The sequence below is a fragment of the Rhipicephalus microplus genome, chromosome 3 (genome assembly GCF_043290135.1).
Source record: "Rhipicephalus microplus isolate Deutch F79 chromosome 3, USDA_Rmic, whole genome shotgun sequence".
NCBI classification, from domain to species: Eukaryota; Metazoa; Arthropoda; class Arachnida; order Ixodida; family Ixodidae; genus Rhipicephalus; species Rhipicephalus microplus.
The window spans coordinates 84,242,852-84,261,675 of record NC_134702.1 but is presented as its reverse complement, the minus strand read 5'-3'; the positions used below and the strand labels follow the sequence as shown (position 1 = coordinate 84,261,675).

The following is an 18,824-nucleotide window of genomic DNA, read 5'->3' as shown; positions in this document are numbered from 1 at the left end:
ATGCATGCTTCAACCACTGCTAATGGTGTCCCTAGGCGTAAGCGTTTGCACTGTGGCGTTCATAACACAACATATAATGTGTTTATCGATAGGTGGTCGAAATTTCCGGAGCCCTCCACTACGGCGTCTCTCCTAATCATATGGTGGTTTTGGGACGTTAAACCCCACATATCATATCAATGTGTTTATCTACATCGTTGTCATGATAGTGTAATCTTCTTTTCAGCCCCGCAGTATTTCTGTGTATATTTGGCTTGTTTCCTATGTGCGTCGCATTTGCTTAATATTGACCAAGTCGTATCTTGCCGGTACTTAGCTACGGAGCAGAAACGTGGAGACTTACAAAGAGGGTTCAGCTTAAATTGAGGACGACGAAGCGAGCAATGGAAAGAAAAATGGTAGGTGTAACCTTAAGAGACAAGAAGAGAGCAGAGTGGATTAGGAGACAAACGGGGGTTAAGGATATCATAGTTGAAATAAAGAAGAGGAAATGGACATGGGCCGGGCATGTAGCACGTAGACAGGATAACCGCTGGTCATTAAGGGTAACTAACTGGATTCCCAGAGAAGGGAAGCGGGTTAAGGGGAGACAGAAGGTTAGGTGGGCAGGTGAGATTAAGACGTTTGCGGGTATAAATTGGCAGCAGCAAGCACAGGACCGGCTTAACTGGCGGAACATGGGAGAGGCCTTTGTTCTGCAGTGGACGTAGTCAGGCATGAAGATTATTATTATTATTATTATTATTATTATTAATATGACCAAGTTGGCATGAACTTGGCCTGCATTCATGGCAATACGTGTGCGCCTACTGTCACTGAGGATTGATTTGGTCGTAGTTCGATGACGCCAATACGACGCGTCCTTTCTCGCTTCGGTCGGTATCTATCACACCTCTCCATTATCTTTACATCGGCTACACGGTATTGTTAATTTCATGCCCAGGTGTTGCGCAAGTACTACCCTGGTGGCTTCACGGGCTACGACCGCGAGGGCCGACCGGTGGCCATCATCCCTTTCGGCAGCTGTGATCTCAAAGGTACGCATGTCCGAACTGTGGTACCAAGCTAATCAATCGATTCACTGGACGCTAGGTCACTTTTAGGTTGTGCTCTCAAGCACGTGCTTTTAAACACAACCATGCGTCTTTGAAAACCTGATTCGCACGGATGCATTTGCTTGGGTTTCTAAGTGTGCATATTTTCAAATCCGATATTCGTAGAATCTAGGAATGCTATGAAAATTTAAGGCTATTATGAAGCCAATTTGAGTCGTTTGCATATGAATGAGAATATACAGTATACATAAGCGTAGCTACAGCCGAGTGTAAACTGCTTAAAATATTCCTTACCAAAAACAACTCGGACGGTCCAAAAGCCATCTCATAAAGCTTTAAATAGGGCGATGTATAAACAAAAAAAAATATCGAGTTGGCAAGCCAGCCTCCATTGGCAAGCTGTTACTTGATTGAGAAACGAGGACCTCATAGACGCCTAATAGAATGACTGGCTAATTAAGGTTCGCTAGCATTGGCTAAGCCGGGTAGCGATGCCTAATTTTTGCTAACGTTGGCATGATCTTGGCTTGTGTTGTCGGTTCACAGCGTAAGGTTTGGCCTCATGACCGTTCCTCTTGGGCATATATGCAGTGATCTTCTTTTGACAACGGTGCTCTTTAAGCTGACAGGTAGTCGTTACTGCAGAGCGAGCAGAAAGCTATCATCAACGTGAAGCGGCACGCACTCTGTTCATCCTCTTCTTTTTTTTTTATCTTCAAAATTCGCCCACAGAACACGTGCGCCGATGTGTCCGGAGTGGGATGCAGTAACTATGGCTTGCAAGACGACGAGTGCAGAGAGTGGGAAAAAAGTGATAGAAAGAAATCGAACGAGAGAGACAGAGAAGAAAAAGATAGGAAGAAAGGGGAAATGATAATTAGAGAGAGGTAGAGAAGGAATGATGGAAAGAGCGAGGAACAAGTAGAGAGATAAGCACAGAAGTACAAATAAACAAACAACAATAAACTAGAAAAAAACGAAGAGATAGAAAAAAGCAAGAAAGTAAGAGAAAAGTGAAGAGAAACGAAACAGGTCTTTCAGCTTCGCACTGAATTGAGGCTCGCAACTTCTAGTGAGACGCCTCGTTGATTTCTATGGTTCTTTTTTTTTTCGGGTATGCGAGTGAATAGCAAAAATATTTGACGTGACCTCATTTCAGGCCTCCTGAACAGCGTCAGCATCGACGACGTGATGCGGCATGTCGTCCGGCAGTTCGAGGATGTGGAGGAAGATATCAAGCGGCAGTGCAAGAAAGTGAGTGGTTGTTGCATCCGTTTGGTTTGAAAGATGCGATATATATTTCTTCTTGGTGACTAGCCAATCGGCGTTATGCCTTGAAAATGGCAAGTTAAGGCTGCTACGAATTCATCGCACGAGCTGTAGAGAAATGCATTACGAGGGATATTTATAAAGAAGCAAATCCGTATAAATGTCGCATCACGTGCAGACGGTTTATTTTGTGCGCGGCGTTTCAGTTGTTAGCCTCAAGAAAGGGAACATTGGAAGAGACAGTGTGATTAGGCGTGTTGGTATAACATGATAAAGAGTGCTTACCAGCGCAAACGACAGGGAAGGAGGAACATGTGTGGAATATTGTCGCCCACAGGCTGGTCATCTACCGCAGCTTGTCGGCAAAAAATATATATATGGTGTGTGGGAGTAATATTTCAATGGGCCAGTTAGTCTTCGTGAAGGTATGGGATATGGCACAACGGGAGCGCTGTCAACAAGGATAACTATATTTATTTCCCAACAGTTTCGGGAGGGGTCCTCCCTTCATCAGGGGATGAGTTATACTGACATGAACTTCCAAACTTCGTTGCTGCCGCGTCCCTCTCGCCTTGAAAAACGTTTGCGAGAGTGAGAGAGAACTAAAAAAAGAAAGAAAAAGGAAAGAAAAACTGTTGGGAAATAAATATATTTATCCTTGTTGACAACGCTCTCGTTGTGCTGTATCCCTATATATATATATATATATATGTATATATATATATATATATATATATATATATATATATATATATATATATATATATATATATATATATATATATATATATATATAGAAATAATCAGCGCAATTGTTAGGCAATTACTGGTTGTAGTGGGTTCTCCTGTGTATACCAAGCCATACCGAATGTCTGTGTTTTCACGTGTATGTGTGAAGTTAATTTGTTTGTCTAGACTTCTGTTTGACTGCATGTGGCTCATATCCTAGCTGCTCGATTGCGCTGTATTTTCACATCTTGTGTCCTGCTGAATGACATTATGTGCCACTCTTACTGTTTTTATTGCTAAATTTGTCTGCTAAGTGGCAGAGAGTAGCCAATGCGATTATAAAAGCACCAGCCTCTCCCATTCATCCTTTCCGTAAGAAAATGTATATATCAATTGCACAGTTGAACATTTGTTTTTATTGTTAATTTTACTTCTGTGCAGCAGTTAAAACGTGGCAAATTGAGAATTGGGTGTAGTTCTCTCCCCTTCCGGTACGTACTTTACGAAGACGTTTCTTTCGACATGTTTTTTTTTTTTTTTCTGCCGGAAGGGTTCTGTCTGCTTACACCAAGTTTAGTGCATTGTTACACCACACACAGCTCTACCAGTCGACAACAGGTGTTATTTTTTAACAAGTAACACGCAGAGTTGCAGCAGGGATGTTCCGTACTACGCCAAAGATTTCCCTTTCTGAGACATAAAAATTCTCTATTTATGGGATCTTTTTCTGCAAACATTGAAGAAATTTCCAGCAAAACTTCCTGCAGCACAATACTAATTTCCGCCCCCATCCGCGCACATACATACAATATTTACACGTGTCTCACGCACTGGCGACTTTTTACGTCATGACTAGCCCCTTCACGGCCACACAACAAAAGCATGACTTTAGTGATTCATATAGTGTTAGTACACAAAGTAGAAATTGCCCCGCGTAACTATCAGAAAGAAATCTCCAAGGCCATGCTTTCGTGCTACATGCTTCAGTACCAATTACATCAGATGAAGGCGCACTGCGACCGCTAATTATCGGTTGGCATAGAAGACTTTAACTATTGCTGAAATTCTCTGCAATGTCTCGAAGATTCCCTTTCCCTCTTGTTTTAAAATTACAGGCGAAAATTCCCCAAAAAAGGCAAAATTCCCTGCACTGAACATCACCGGCTTGTACGTTCAACCATTTCAAGCGCTAAGCCAGAGCCTGATTTGTGCACCAAGGTCTCCTGACATCATATGAATAAAAAAAAAGCCACATGTTCTCGTGTCACTCTTTCTTCGCTAGCGCTGTAAAAGCTCGCGTTATGTTACAGTTTTTACTTCTCTGCATGCTCTGCTCTTAAAAGTCTAACCACATTTGTGATGTCATTTGTAGCGGATACCGATAATCGCACTTACCTAGATCTTTTCCCCAACCTAAGAAATATAAATAAACCTTTTATGTGTCACATGACTTTTTGTGACAGGTCCACCCACTGTATTTGCTTAGTGGCTAAGATGTCACTTCACTGAAATTGAGAATGCGGGTTGGATTCCCGGTGGCGCCACCTCGTTTCGACGATGACGAAGCGAAAATCCATCCGTGCATTTGCATTTAGTGGTACGTTAAAAATCCAGGGTGGTTGAAATTATTACACTTCCTCACTGCGGTGCCCCTGGTAACCGCATTATGGTTTTAACAAACAAAACCACGGAATTCCGATTTTACAATATTATTGCTGTCATTCGACGTAGTTCGATTTGTAGTTGTATAATAAATTTTTTAGAAAATATGAATGAGCTTATAATGTGCTGAATTTATTTGGGCTTATTTAATTACGATCCTCACCCTATTTGCGCTATTTATGCATACTTTCAGCTGGACAAACCCATCGAGACGATCACGTACATATTCGACTTCGATGGATTCGCTCTTTCAACGTTGGCTTCGAGATCAGGTGAGCAACGTTCGCGAATCATGTTTTGCAATCCATGGTACTCTCGTGAGCACCGCAGTCTTCACTTAAAGTGGCTGTATGTTTGGCAGAAAGAACACACATTAAACTCACTCAGCAATTAGTTTCGTATGAAGGGTCTTCAACGTGGTCGGCTGGATGACTTTACACTGCGTCCGAAGACTTTAAAGTTCGCATGATTTGTGACGCCATCAGAAAAAAAATGTTTGCAACTGTGGCCAGGGAAGCGCTGGCTAACACTCCCTAGAATACATACATCCATATAAATAGCCAAGAAAGTTGACTGTAAGGCAACAGCCTACCCAGCACATTAGTAGGGCACCACACGTGTACGTGGACGTTGTGGGTTCCACTTCCACGAGCGGCAAGTTATATCAAGTGTGGAGCACTTTCAAGTGTGGAGCAATTTAGAGGCCCGGCTTGCCATCCACCATCTCACGCCACGTGGTCACGCATTGTTCAATAGTCAATAAAAGTCTAAACCAAGAATAACACTGCGCAAAACCAAGACTAAATCAACGAGTGAAGTTTAAAATAATATTAATCACAGAAACAACCGAGAAGTAATCGCGACAACTTTCCTGAAGTTGGTAAAAACACTTGTGAAGCGTCAGGCCGATGAACGCGCCACGCGACAGAGGGCGCCACCACCTCGGCTGGCGAGAGATTGTCAAAAAACTCGCTGGGTTGGCCCATGCTACGCACTTTCTCAGGTTTCACAGTAGTGTTGGATTTATATTTACACAACGGTGACATTAGCTCATGAGTGAGCGCAGGACTTGGAACTACACCCAGATCCGCAAAAGAACAACGTTGACGCTAGATTAACCCGCAGAATTTTTTCGTTTTCCACATTCATTTACTTTCGCTATAATTTTTTGTCTCAAGTAAAAAATAGGGATAACTCACTGTGTGCTCTCATTGGCTTCGTTATCTGCTGGATTTATGTAGTCGTGTGTAGAACAAGAGTGAATCCCTCGATCGTATTCCCTTCTCGTTGTAACGGTACTGCACCACTTCCAGCCGCGTGAGCTGACACAAGGAGAGGAAGTGCTAATTTCCTGTTTTAAAGTTTCCTTTTCATCTACGACATCGTGCATGATATGACGGAATGATCTAGCATTACGTTTTCTACTTGCAGTTTAAAATGCGAAGCATTTCTAAGCGAACTTAGGTGACTTTGAGCGTATCTATCTATCTATCTATCTATCTATCTATCTATCTATCTATCTATCTATCTATCTATCTATCTATCTATCTATCTATCTATCTATCTATCTAGCCGCTTACGTTTCGGTGCTCTCGTGGCCATCCTTTTAGCTTGGCGTGAACCAAAATTAGTATGGGAGGGGGCTAAGATGGTTTGACGAATATGGCGCACTAGTGAAGACATGAATATTAGGGAACTTTAGAACAACGTTTGCCGGGGCTGCGGGCGTTGCGGGCATAGCGGGCGCCATATGAGCTTTAGAGAAGCGTTTGATCGCCCTAGAGAAAAGTCTGGGGACTTTCGCGCCGACCGCAAACCCAAATGCACGGAAGGTACAGCACTTTGCGGGCCTCGCGGGCCGTGATCGCCGCACGCTATTTCGGATTTTCTGCGGGCGAGCCACAAACGCGGATGGCGACTCGCGTTACGACGCGTGCGCAGTGGCAGCGCCCACACTGCAAGGGCTTGCGGTGCGCTATTCTAAAGCTTCCTAATGTCACAATTCCGTCGTGTACGTCGTCGAACATTTCCCGCCAGGCAGTGACACATACCCACAGGCAAATATGTTCCGCTGGTATTCGGGTATGTACCATGGGTGATTGACACTTATTGTTATACCCAGGAACGACGAGAACACCCATGCGCAAACTTAACGCGCGAGCGTTAAGAAATGCCCGACATCGGTAACGTCGACCCGACGACTTCAAAAGCTCCTCAGCTAGAATCGAACCCAAGCATTCTGCGGGGCAATGAAGCATTTTACCACAGAGCTACGCCAGGTCTTGGAACTACTTTTCAAATAGATGCTAATCTTCGTGAAACGTCAATAGTGGTGGCAGTGCTGCTTACCCGATTTTATAAACATTACATATGTACTCCTTTCATACAGCCGTCAGGTAGGGTTAACGTTAATTGTGGTTAGTCGTCATGCGCTGAAGTGTATTTATGTTGTGAAGTCCAGGGCCAGCATCCTCGCGAGCACCAGCGCTTCATATAAACTTGTGGTTTATCTAATACGCATTTTCCAGTTGTCATCGTTGCACAAATGCAAATAACTGGTTATATAAACTTCTGCAACCATTCAACATGTGCCTGTGCGTGCAACATTTGTACATGTGTTTAGCATCATTTCATGACGTGTCGCTCAATAAGAAATTTCAACACGGTCACCTTCCCTCCGCATGCTTCGCATACCATCGATTTTCAGGTACGTGGGATCTGCGGAATTTTCGGAAGTAGTGCTGCCAGTAAATGCCAGTACAGTACAGTACAGGCAATTGCAAATTTAGTATTTTGTGTTCATATTTGTATACTTATTTACAGTACACCACCTTAGCACATCTACTATGTCATAAAATATAATAAATATATCGACATGCTGTTTTGTTAAATGGTCCAAAATAGATGTCGATATATCAATATTTTTATAATATTTTTTTGTTTCAGATGTGCCGTCTGTCCCTCCAGAAGTTTTAGATGGAAGGGCACAAGCATAATAGTGGTGTATGCTATAGTAGTCAAAATACTGTCGAAGAAATAGCACAGCCACGTCCCAAGGAATCCTTAGCGTTTACCAAAGTACACGGTGTTGTACCTCTCGTGCTAAGTCCTATGGCGAGGGCACGAGTATAACTATGAGCGCAAAACTCGTACAGGGTTCGCACATGATAAATAATGTACTAAGACAGGCTACTTTAACACGATAACAATATTGCGATAGTTCAGTGCGCTAATTCCACGCACATCGTATTCTGACAGCTAGTATGAAAGGGGCCCTGCAACGTTTTTTTAGCTATCGATGAGGTTGAATCGCTACAGGAGCTTGTTGGCTCAAGAATTCACCGCCACAAGAATTTTTAGAATCAGTTCAGTACAAGCGGAGTTGCAAAGATTTGTCACACGCGGCGATTGCATTCTCTCTTCTCTTGTCCCTGCGAAAACGCGGGAAGCTAAGCAGAGAAGGATGGCACGGGCATAGCCTCTTAAAAGTATATAGGAGGCTAAAGCACAGGGAAAGAAAATACGTCACGCGCGACTCATGACCTTGAGCACTCTTTTATCATACTTTTTTTTCGAATACGCGGCTTTTAGGTGCAATCGCGTGCTCACGCGGGGCAAGTCGCGGCCTCCCGCCGCGGCTCTTGAAAAGAACGAGCGCGCCATGGTCATTTGAGCCAATGTTTCATACGACGGCTGTGACGAGCGACTTTTGCGCTTGTTCTGTCATTTGTCGAGATAATAGAAAGCAATTGTTTAGCTGACTTGGAGATTTGATTGTGAATTCCAGGCCACGTGCTGACGCCGGCCGCGTGCTAATGCTTGACTCACGTGTTCTCGGGAGCCACTTCTATACCGATCGGCATGCACTTTCTAACCATGCTCAAAAACTGCTCCAGGGCTTCTTCAAACCAAAGAATGTCGCAATCGCAGCGCATCACAATGGAAAGCGAGAACGTTTTACTTCATTGGGAGGCTATGACTAAGTTGTCGAGCAAAATGATACCCACAAGCAAAGTCTGAAGCACTGATGCGATTATTCCGGTGGCCGGCCGCAGAACCATTTCCTGTTACTGATTGCACATGCTGCCTTAAATGTGCAGTAAGAGTGGAGTACGTTCTATCTACTCGGTTCACGGTTGCGAAGAGATCTTTGCAGTTCGGCTGTATTTCGTTCCGAGTGTGGATCACCTCAGTTTGCCACGATTGCTTCTAACTTCTCGTTTCTTCTTCAAAGTAAACTATGAATAGCAAGGGCTCGCATGAAGGAGCGAATCCTCGACTAACGAAACCTCTTTCGTGAAGTTACAAAACTGGACGTTTGCAATCCAGCCATCTCGCGTCATGTTTGTAGTCTACATCATTGGCGATGGCCGAGGTCGCGCGGCATTACACAAGGTCACGGGTTCAGTATTCACATTGCCTGTTGTCTCATTTGGACGAAGTCACAACACCTAAATACCCGCTTACTCACGTTTCCACATACGTTTGAGCGCTTTTCTGTTGGCCCATCAGACTTGGCTATATGGCCTACAGATTAACTGACTTGTGTAGGTGCCAAACTCAGTCAGTTTCCTTACTAGAGTCATATTTCACAAATGTAGTCTACAGTTTGATTAAAAGATGACATTCCGACCCGTATGCGTGTGGAAGCTAAATAATTAAAAGTAAAAAATAAAAATGAAATGCTTCCAGCAGCCGAGCACCCATAAAGCCAGTGTGCGAACCACACACATGTTTCGTGCAGTTCGTGTTTAAGTATATGTGCTCAAGATGTTAAGACATGTCTCTCTCTTTAGGCTGACCATGTGCTTCGATCATCTTTGATTCAAGGGCGACTTTGTACATTGCTAAGAACAGGAAATAGTGAGCACGTATGAGCTACAAGATAGAAGAGAAACGCAGTTGTTGTTCACCACGTGTTCCCAAAAGCGCTGATGTCACAACTACAATCAACACATGTAGATTAACTTGCCTGCATAGTTCGGGTTTTTTTTTTTCGTTTTTTTTTCACTAAGTCGGTATTGTTTTTTTTGTTTTTGCTTATAGAAATGGTTCGCGTTAAGTCTCTCGTTTTCCTTTGTATTCTTTTTTCAGTGATCGACTACCTAGCAACCCTTATGTGCACCTTCGAGGACAACTACCCGGAGAGGCTTCACAGAGCGTACGTCGTCAACGGTACGTCTTGCGCCAGTGCCGTTGGTACTGCAATAAGGTCCACCTTCAACTAATAGTAATTAAATAGGAATCGGTCTTGCTGATGGTGGAAACGCACACTGGTTTGCGGGTTTGGATATTTCGAACCTTGAGAGTTCATGGCAACTCCATTTCATGAGTCGTACTGTTACTTTTTTATGTGAGGCACCCTAGAAGGAAACTCTATAAGCGTACGAAGTTCATGGCATATGAAAGAAAGATTGAGATTTGAAGTACTCATTTACCCATCTTTTTCATTGATTAATTATGTGGAATATTTCTTAATGGAACAAATATTTTAACGATACCAATGGCATCCGTGGTGAACGTTTTAAGACTTTTCGCCTTTTAGCTAGTTGTTTTGACATAAAGTCTTGCTCATTAATTTCATATGAAGACACGATGTTTTCTGGTGAGTTTACCCGCATGACTGTCGTAGTCGTTGTGCCTTCGTTTACTTCGTCAGACCATTTACTTGAAGTTTACTTCGTCAAACCATGCCTGTAAATGAACCTTCGTGTATTCATTCATTTAACTTTATTCAACTTATTACTTTTTTCAGATCGAAACGCTTCGAGTTTGTTCTTCCGCCTTGTTACATGGGGAATTACATTTTATTCCTTTTTTTGTTTACAGCTCCTAGGTACTTCCCTCTCTTTTGGAAGATCATTCGGCCATTCCTGAGTGACCTTACTGCACGAAAGCTGGCCCTCTACGGCAAAGGTGAGAATACAGGAAAATTGCATCTTATGGTACCGAGATATTCCGCAGAAAATCCTTCATCTTCACTGGTGTATGCTTGCGTGTTCATGTAATGCATCTACAGTCAACCACAAAAGTTTGCGAACCACTCGAATGCATGCCAAACTGCATGTCTGCGTCATCTACCGTCGTCCATATTGCTAAGCCGGAAACGATTCTTGTTATTAGATGTGAAGCGTCTTAAGGTCGATCTCAATATGGTGTGTGGTGTGACCACCCTCACAGTGCATGCGTGCCACTCCCCCTCTCCTACGCTTCCCCTCTCGCCTCGTAACGCCAACGCAGGCAGCGCCTTCTAGCAAGTTTCTTTATTGAAAAAAAAAAAAGACTGCTCGCCCTGCGCAACCTTTAACTGGCTACCTCGCATGTATTGACACAGGGTTTTGACCTCCAATGTAGTGACGGTGAAAGGTTTCTCCTGTGCGTTGTTGAACAATAAAAATTCGCAGCGTGCGCGTTAACTAGAAGCCGACTACGGGTCTCTGTTTCCAGTCTGGGTCTTCTGTCTCTCATCGCCCGTTAGCAGCGATTGACATGTTTTAGTATAGAAACGCCGATCCATCACTGCGTGCCCCTCCCCATAATTCTCTCCTGCCCAACGCCACGATCGGCGCTAGCGTCAACGCCACCGCCAGTGTAAGCGTTAGCGCCCGCTGCTTCTCATGTCCACCGGGTTTCCTTTAGCGGGAGATGGTGTAATTTTTAGGGGCGAAGCTTCTTATAGGCTCGGGTGGTGCATCCCTCTCGCATAGACAGCACAGCATATCCACAGACGTACAGACAGACAGACGTACAGACAGACAGACTGACTGACAGACTGACAGACAGACTGACGGACGCACAGACGGATGGACGAATGGATGGACGGAGTTCAATGGACGAACGGACAGACGCCCCACTGATCACTCTTCACTCCGGGGATATGCCGTGATTTTTTACTGACTTTTCAATTTTATATTGCCACGTAGGGCATTGTTAGTTCGCAGTTTTCACGCGAAGCGCTTATCTGCGTTTGATATAATTTATTGCTCTGTCCTGTCCGTCTATCCCTTCCTGTTTCCGTATTTCGTCTCGCATTACAAAAAATTCTTTGAAATCCATCACAAACAAGCCCACCTTGCAACTCTCGTCGGCCTATTTGCTCTATTCGGCTGTCTGACCGTCACATTTCTATTTTCGTAGCAGGATCGAAGCTCTCACGACGTGCCTCGAACGGCATTCCGTTAGCTATCACATTGTGATGAAGATTGCGACAGTTATGCAAATGGACTGCTTTCGAGGCAGAAGATAAGAGAAGCGCATAGGCGCAGATGATAAAAAGCGCATTGCGTTAAAAAGTGAAAGGTGAGAATTATTTGTACCCAGTATGAAAGGAGACCGGTCGTAGATTAAGGAAAGGGTGCCGCTCGCGCGCTGCGGTGCTGTCGATCACCGTTGACGTAGCTTAAGTGTGAAGAGGCTTTTGGCGACGCGCTCGCGTGGTGCATAAAATTGTGTGGTTGACTGCACATGCATTGTAAACTTCAGGAGAGACGTGGGAGTTCGAACTTCCCATATTTCTGTATTTTTTTTATTTGGCGTACGCGTACACGTGCAGAACATGTTTCAATGCACGTAACAAATAATTCCCGCTCACTTCTTCCTCCCTCTCATCCTCCTTCACGTAAGCATTCCTAACTAAACCCCTGGTGACTGGTCTTGTTTACCTTTGCGTTTTGGTAGGCTAAGTATGCTCGTGTTCTTGTGTTTTCTATGGTGTACGGCTGCTGCGTAGGAAAAGGGTTTGCCTTAACTCCTTGGCTGCACGTCTTGGGACGAACACATCGATGTAGCCCAACGTCCAACCGATACGCATCTATTGAACTGCACGCAGACTGATTTTGACACTCTGGCGCACGAACACGCAGTATTCTGCAGCCCTTCGCCACTTTGAATTTTCAGACGAGCAGGCCTGGAAGAAGGCCCTGCTGGAAGAGATCGACGCCGACCAGCTACCGCGACACTGGGGAGGCACGCAGACAGACCCTGACGGAAACCCTCGATGCCCCTCTGTGGTAAGTTCCTTGCCCGACCGTTTGATTTGAATGACACCCCAAATGCCTTCCAGAGCCATGTTCGAATCGCTCCGCCGTGGCGGTCTAGTCGCTAAGGTACTCGGCTGCTGACCCGCAGGTCGCGGGATCGAATCCCAGTTGCGGCGACTGTATTAACGATGGAGACGAAAATGTTGTAGGCCCGTGTGCTCAGATGTGGGTGCACGTTAAAGAACCCCAGGTGGTCGAGATTTCCGGAGCCCTCCACTACGGCGTTTCTCATAATCACAAGGTGGTTTTGGGACGTTCAATCCCACAAATCAATCAATAAATCAGCCATGTTTGAATTGTCGCGCGCTCACGACGATGAGGGATGAAGAATCCTAAGCGTCGAAAGTCGGACCATTTATTGGGCGAAGCTGTGCCTTACGAAGCAAGAGAATCGCACTGAAAAACGATAGCGGTGGGCGCAGGCGTCGTTAGATTAAAAAAAAAAACTGATCGTCAGCGAAATGCCTCAGCGCTTAAACGTACACGTCATTCTAGTGTTATCACCGATGATCGCGCCTAATCTGGATAGTACTCTAACATACGCAATCGGACATGCGATCTTTAGAGAACCGTCGGCGTCTCATTCACGAAGCACCATGCCAGACAAAGCGTGTACCGCAACGGTCGATGAGGTGCATCACGTGAGAGGAAAAGGTGCAGTCTCCGTGAAATCCAATTAAACAAGCCCAAGTGTCGATATTTATATACTCCGTACTTGATTATAGGTGTGCGGCCATCATCGTTGTCATAAGCACTCGCACAGAACCCGCAGCTCAGTAATTATTTTTGACAAACTCTTGAGGGTATAGTTAGCTTCGAGAAGGCTGTTTCTTTACTTGCATAAGCTCCTGCATGACTTGTATTTTCCGTGGCAGGAAATAACGGAGCAACTGTCAAGCATGTAGCAAGAAACTGCAGCTTCTGCAGTGCAGTGGCAAGTCACTATCATTTCCCTTGCGGAATAGGTCACCTCTTAGGTAATTGTTAAGACAACGGCCCGTTTAACCTGTATACGTAATATACGCCACATAATTTCGGCATGTGGTAAACAACGATAACTGTTGTACATTGAAGATTGTAATGTTCTGCTTTCGATGATTGAAGCTGCCAGCAGCCATACTTTTCTTATTTAAAGACTGGTCGTTTTACGAGTAGTTTTTTTCTCTCTGTACAGGCAGGTTCTTTACTTTTCATTTTACAGTATATTGCTCAACATTTTGACTAAATACAACATGTGTGCTTCAGCAAAGGAGTGAGAAAAAAAAGCACCCTTAGGCCACACCAGCAATTTCTCCCCATCTAAGCTACTTCCTCCGCAGTGACACTGCACGTATTTGCACCACCACACCCTGAACAAAATCCTGCCGACTATCATTTGGATACAGGAGGGCGTTTATAAAAGATCCCGTCGGTGTCTTAACACATGGATGGGAACGGTATTCATGCATTCCGATCCCACAATTGAAGGTAAAATAACATATATGTCGGCCGGTGGACCTTCTCATATCCTGCCATTGTCAAAAAGCCCATTCATTTATCAATTACTTAATGTATCGTGTTATGAACGTCTCTGCACGTTCAGGCAAGAATAAAAGCGGCCACGGAGACACCGTGCACCATTCATTGCACCGAAACCTGGCAACCCACGCGAACAGCCCCCTATACCACCTGTCTTGATATGAATCGCGGATGATTTCAAAGGTCACAAACAGGCCCGTCTTACATTTTAAATTTTCAGTGTTCCTGTTTGTGCAGTGTGTCACTCGAGTTTGTGTAGGAGGTTGCTCTACTTTTCAGCGTATCTTGTAATAATCACACCCTCTGTCACACTTTGGACACCACGAAAATAACTCTTGCCTATAAAAGCTTGACAGTACACAAATAATAACAATGCGTAAGAGTCTGTGCTGAAGATTTTGTTCTTGTGCAACAAATACTAAATTCATTTATGGGAAGTATAGTTATTAATAGATTGGCAAAAAATTGAGCTCACTCAGTCAATCATGAAACATACCTTACCCATAGGACTGGTTTTGCGTGAAAGGTTGTAACGGCTCAAGCGTGCGTAAACATTGTGGCATTGTGCTATCATTACCATTACCTCTCTACTCTTCACCCTCCTCCAATGCTATATATATAGTAAGCAAATTACTTTTTTTTGTACTCTCGTCATTTTCTATATGCTTGTCATACATAGCTTCCCATAACTTTTGACTTGCCGAAAACGCAGCACTTACAAGGGTTCATTTCCTCCCCAAAGGTTATAGATGGTGGAGAGGTTCCTACCCGCTACTACCGAAGCACGAACGGCCATTCGCCGTCTGAAGAGGAGCAGTGTTTGGACCAGATCCCCGCGGAAGTGGCGCGGGCGAACACGGCTGTGAGTCGGCAGGCGACAGTGGAGGTGCCCGTACGAGTGTCAGAGGCCGGCATGCTGCTTGCATGGGAGATCGTGTGTGACGACCTGCTGTTCGGGATCCTCTACCGAGGCGATGGCACGTTGTCCGCTGAACATGACAGCGCCGAAGTCGTTCTCAAGCCATCCCGCATCAAGGCTGGCTCCAAGCTGCCCGAGGCCGGATCGCTGACGTGCTCAAAGCCGGGCCTGTGTAAGTACCACCTTTTCTGGGTTGATAGGAAATCATTCCACCAATGTTTTCATGAGTTGACTTGTCTTCGTCAAGACAGCATCTGCCATTTTTGGGGACACATTTGTGTACGCTTTGTTCACTCTGCCCTAATGTCAGAAGTGGACACATGGAGAAGTCTGTTCCTCTCCTCCATGCTAGAGGCTGGGGCAGATGAAGCACAGTTGACACATGCACACTTCTTTGGCAGGCAGTTTTTACATTGATGAAGACAAGTCCATTTGTGCCTACAGTGACCAACCCTCTTCAACGATTTATCATCCCTTGAGGCCTCCATCTATCCATAGGCTTCTTGTCTTGCTGGAGCTCTCATTGGTTCTGGCTGTAACTCACGTAATATATATCCCTCCAGTGTTTTTTTTTTTTTAATCTGTTATCGAGACTCTCGTACAGGGGCCGCAACGTCTTCGTTTTATTTGCTTCTAACGTACTCAGTTTCTTGTTGTCAGTATCTTCGTGCCTGTTCTTGACCATGCGGGTTTCCGTACCGATTTCACAGTCCTCTCCTGTTCATTTTCTTGTACGTGCTTCACAGCAATGGACCACACAGTGTCCACTTTCTCCAGTGACATGTGACTCCTCCCGCGTAGATGTTAAGCGGTGTTCACTGTGGCATTTTTAGAGCAGCTGAATATAGGTGGCTGTTTTATGAATGACTGTCCCTCGCAATGGTGGATGGGTACACAGCAACCACGACGTTGCTCCGTTAACGCTTCCTTCTTCTCTATATTTCCATGCAGACGTGCTCAACTTCGACAACACTTTCAGCACGTTCACTTCCAAGAAGCTGTCTTACTCAGTTCGACTCCTGGATGCCACTACGATTTGATCAGTCTCCTGAGTATGTGTTTAAGCCATGTACCTTTCAGTGGTGTTGACACAAGGAACTTTCCTTGGAGTTCTGCATTCAGACTGGCGTTTGCTAAACGCCCGTTGTTATTGTTTTTTTTCATTGTTAATATATTAAGCTCGCAACGTATTGCGTGGCATGGTACTTATTAAAGTGTGTATTCCTGTGTACGTATTTCTTATACTATTACGTTGTCGGATGTTGTGAACTTAGTCATCAGGAGTTACACTACAGTTGCGGACATTTCTTAGCAGTGAAGGGGCCTGTGTACATATTACTGCGCGGCGTAAACATTGCATGCCATTTGCTTTGTTTCTTCAGACGGCCATTTGGTGCTAATGTTCGCCGCAAGTTTCTGATGCTGGTAGACTCACCGAAAGGCGTAGATGCGCTTGAGGTATATGTCAGAGAGGTACTTTTCGTGCGTGTAAAACATAAGTATGAGAGGGTCTCAATGAAAACAAATATCAACGTCTCTCTGGCGTGTGCTTCGTATTGTATGAAAAAGCTTCCTGTAAAAATATCCTTTCTTATTTCTCACGCAGAAGACACGGGCACAATTGTGATATTACATTCATTAGCCGCTACATTTGCGCGGTTTGATTGCGTAGCCTTCACTTCATTGACAAGAAACGTTGTCCGCAACTATAACCCCAACCACATACAGACACAGGAAGTGTGAATAGAGTACCACAGCGAGCTGTATCTGTTCAGCAGGAAGTGCTATCTATGTACATGCGCGACGCATACTGAATGAAGTTCCTTTCCTGCCCTGCAGATTTAGTGGCTTATTGCATTTCCAGAGTGCTAACAAAGTTTGTTGTAACGAATGTCTTGTATTATTCTTACTATGTGTTTTTATAAGTAACTGCATACCGGTCTTAATGCTGTTCGGATGTGCGCCGCGACTGACACGTATACAGCTGATTTTTCTTGCGTGTTGTTTTTTTCAGCCAGGAAACGACTCTTCACTGCAGCGAGTGTGATGTCACGTTGCAGCTTTCAGTTCAGTTGTTTGCGTATGCACACCGTTGTTACGTGTGCCGGCATTGTTTTTTTGCGTAGTTTTTTTTTTTATTCGTGGGACCCGTGGTGCAAGTGTCACCGTTTGGTTGTACTAGTTTATTGTAGCTACTCTCTCTGTCCACGACCTGCATTTAAAAAAAAAAGGACTCTTGATAATAAGTGTAATGTTACGAAACGTTCCATTCTAATCCACTATTTCTTTTTGGAAGGATCGTTTCTCGCTTTCATTTCGAACATCATCACTTGATGGGTCTATATTCATGCGAACAGCGTAAGAACAATGTTGCTATTACGAACCCTGATCTCATTATATGTCGCCAATGTTACGTGCTCAGTTGCCAGGAATGAAGTTCGTTTTTATCCGTGACTTTGAGTAGTTACCATAAATTAGGTTATCCGTGACTTTGGGGAGTACATGTCAAGAACCTTCTCGCTACAACTTTTCGGGTCAAATTGTCTAGCCCATACCGTGCCTGAGTGGCAACTCCTAGCCTCCGCGATCAGCAACCGTGCGTTGCCGGAGCTTTCCGCGGAGGCCAAGGGGAACTTTGGTGACACTCGTTGTGACTGATGGATCTGAAAGCATTGAGGTGCACAAACTCGAAAGTACAATTATTCGCACTTTGTTCCACAAATACAAAGTACACAACGGTGCTCTGAATGTCAGATAGCTTAACTGAGTACACGTGAGCGGCAACACGAAGTAGAGACTGTGATGTAAATGCTCTTCCAGGGCAGTGCCGACGTGCTTGTGCTGTACTTTCCAAGCCAAGATAACGCGACAACTTCCAAGCGAGCGGCGAAATCGAATGGGTCCTCCTGACGTTTTGCCCGAACTTGTTCTTCATGGTTGGAACGCTGATGGTTGCGAATAAATGGCGTTCAGAGAACGCCCGTTATTTTCACACTGTGTCTCTACCCTTCGTTTCTCGGCCTCTCACGTTCGGACACAAAGATGCACGTCATTCCCAGTAGTGATGGATGTGTCCTGTGCAGCGCAATTGCTAAACGTGTACAGCAGAAGTGAACAGACTTGGCCCCTCTTCCCCACTTCGTCCTTTGAATGCCCTCTTTCTATCAGTGAGTCTTGTCAATAGTTGCTGCATGCAGTGCAATTGTCGGCCCAGTTTCTAAAGGACAGAAAAAAAACAAAAAAAAATGTGCAGCCAAATAAATTCTTGCCAAAGGAGGCTGAAATAAAATGGCTATTTGTGTGGGGCGCTAGATTGTGCACAGAAGGCTCTATGAATAATGTATAGTACGATAATCGTGATTTGATTTTATTTTCAACGAAATATGCGTAAGTTGTGGTGCTCAAATTGTCCCTCAGTGCTTCTCGTCAGTTACTCGAGGCTGAGTCCAAACACTGCGCCATGTGCAATAAGATGCATGTTTATTTGTCACGCGTCAAGTTTATTGATTTAATTTTATGTGCAGGAATTAATAACAAGGTGCGAATGAAAATGGAAGCCTTGTGATATTTGTACGTAGCAGGTTCGGACCCGGCTGGCGGCTATACAGGGCGCATTTTTTAAGTACCGATTTG

General features: G+C 44.5%; 1 protein-coding gene across 3 annotated transcripts in view; it reads left to right on the top strand.

Moving 5' to 3' along the window:
• The window catches only part of LOC119172841 (SEC14-like protein 2), a 56,463-nt gene extending 38,280 nt beyond the window's left edge, over positions 1-18,183 (top strand). Inside the window, exons 5-13 of one of the 3 annotated variants that reach the window (XM_075889908.1) lie at positions 944-1,037; positions 2,215-2,309; positions 4,909-4,987; positions 9,810-9,890; positions 10,545-10,631; positions 12,612-12,724; positions 15,015-15,363; positions 16,143-16,243; positions 18,012-18,183. In XM_075889908.1, coding sequence (XP_075746023.1) covers positions 944-1,037; positions 2,215-2,309; positions 4,909-4,987; positions 9,810-9,890; positions 10,545-10,631; positions 12,612-12,724; positions 15,015-15,363; positions 16,143-16,231 — 987 coding nt within the window. In that variant the 3' untranslated portion in view covers positions 16,232-16,243; positions 18,012-18,183. Of the gene's footprint in view, positions 1-943; positions 1,038-2,214; positions 2,310-4,908; positions 4,988-9,809; positions 9,891-10,544; positions 10,632-12,611; positions 12,725-15,014; positions 15,364-16,142; positions 16,423-17,205; positions 17,340-18,011 lie in introns of those variants that run through there. The other 2 variants (XM_075889909.1, XM_037423989.2) reach the window with 2 other exon arrangements.
• The last annotated feature ends 641 nt before the right edge of the window (positions 18,184-18,824 follow it).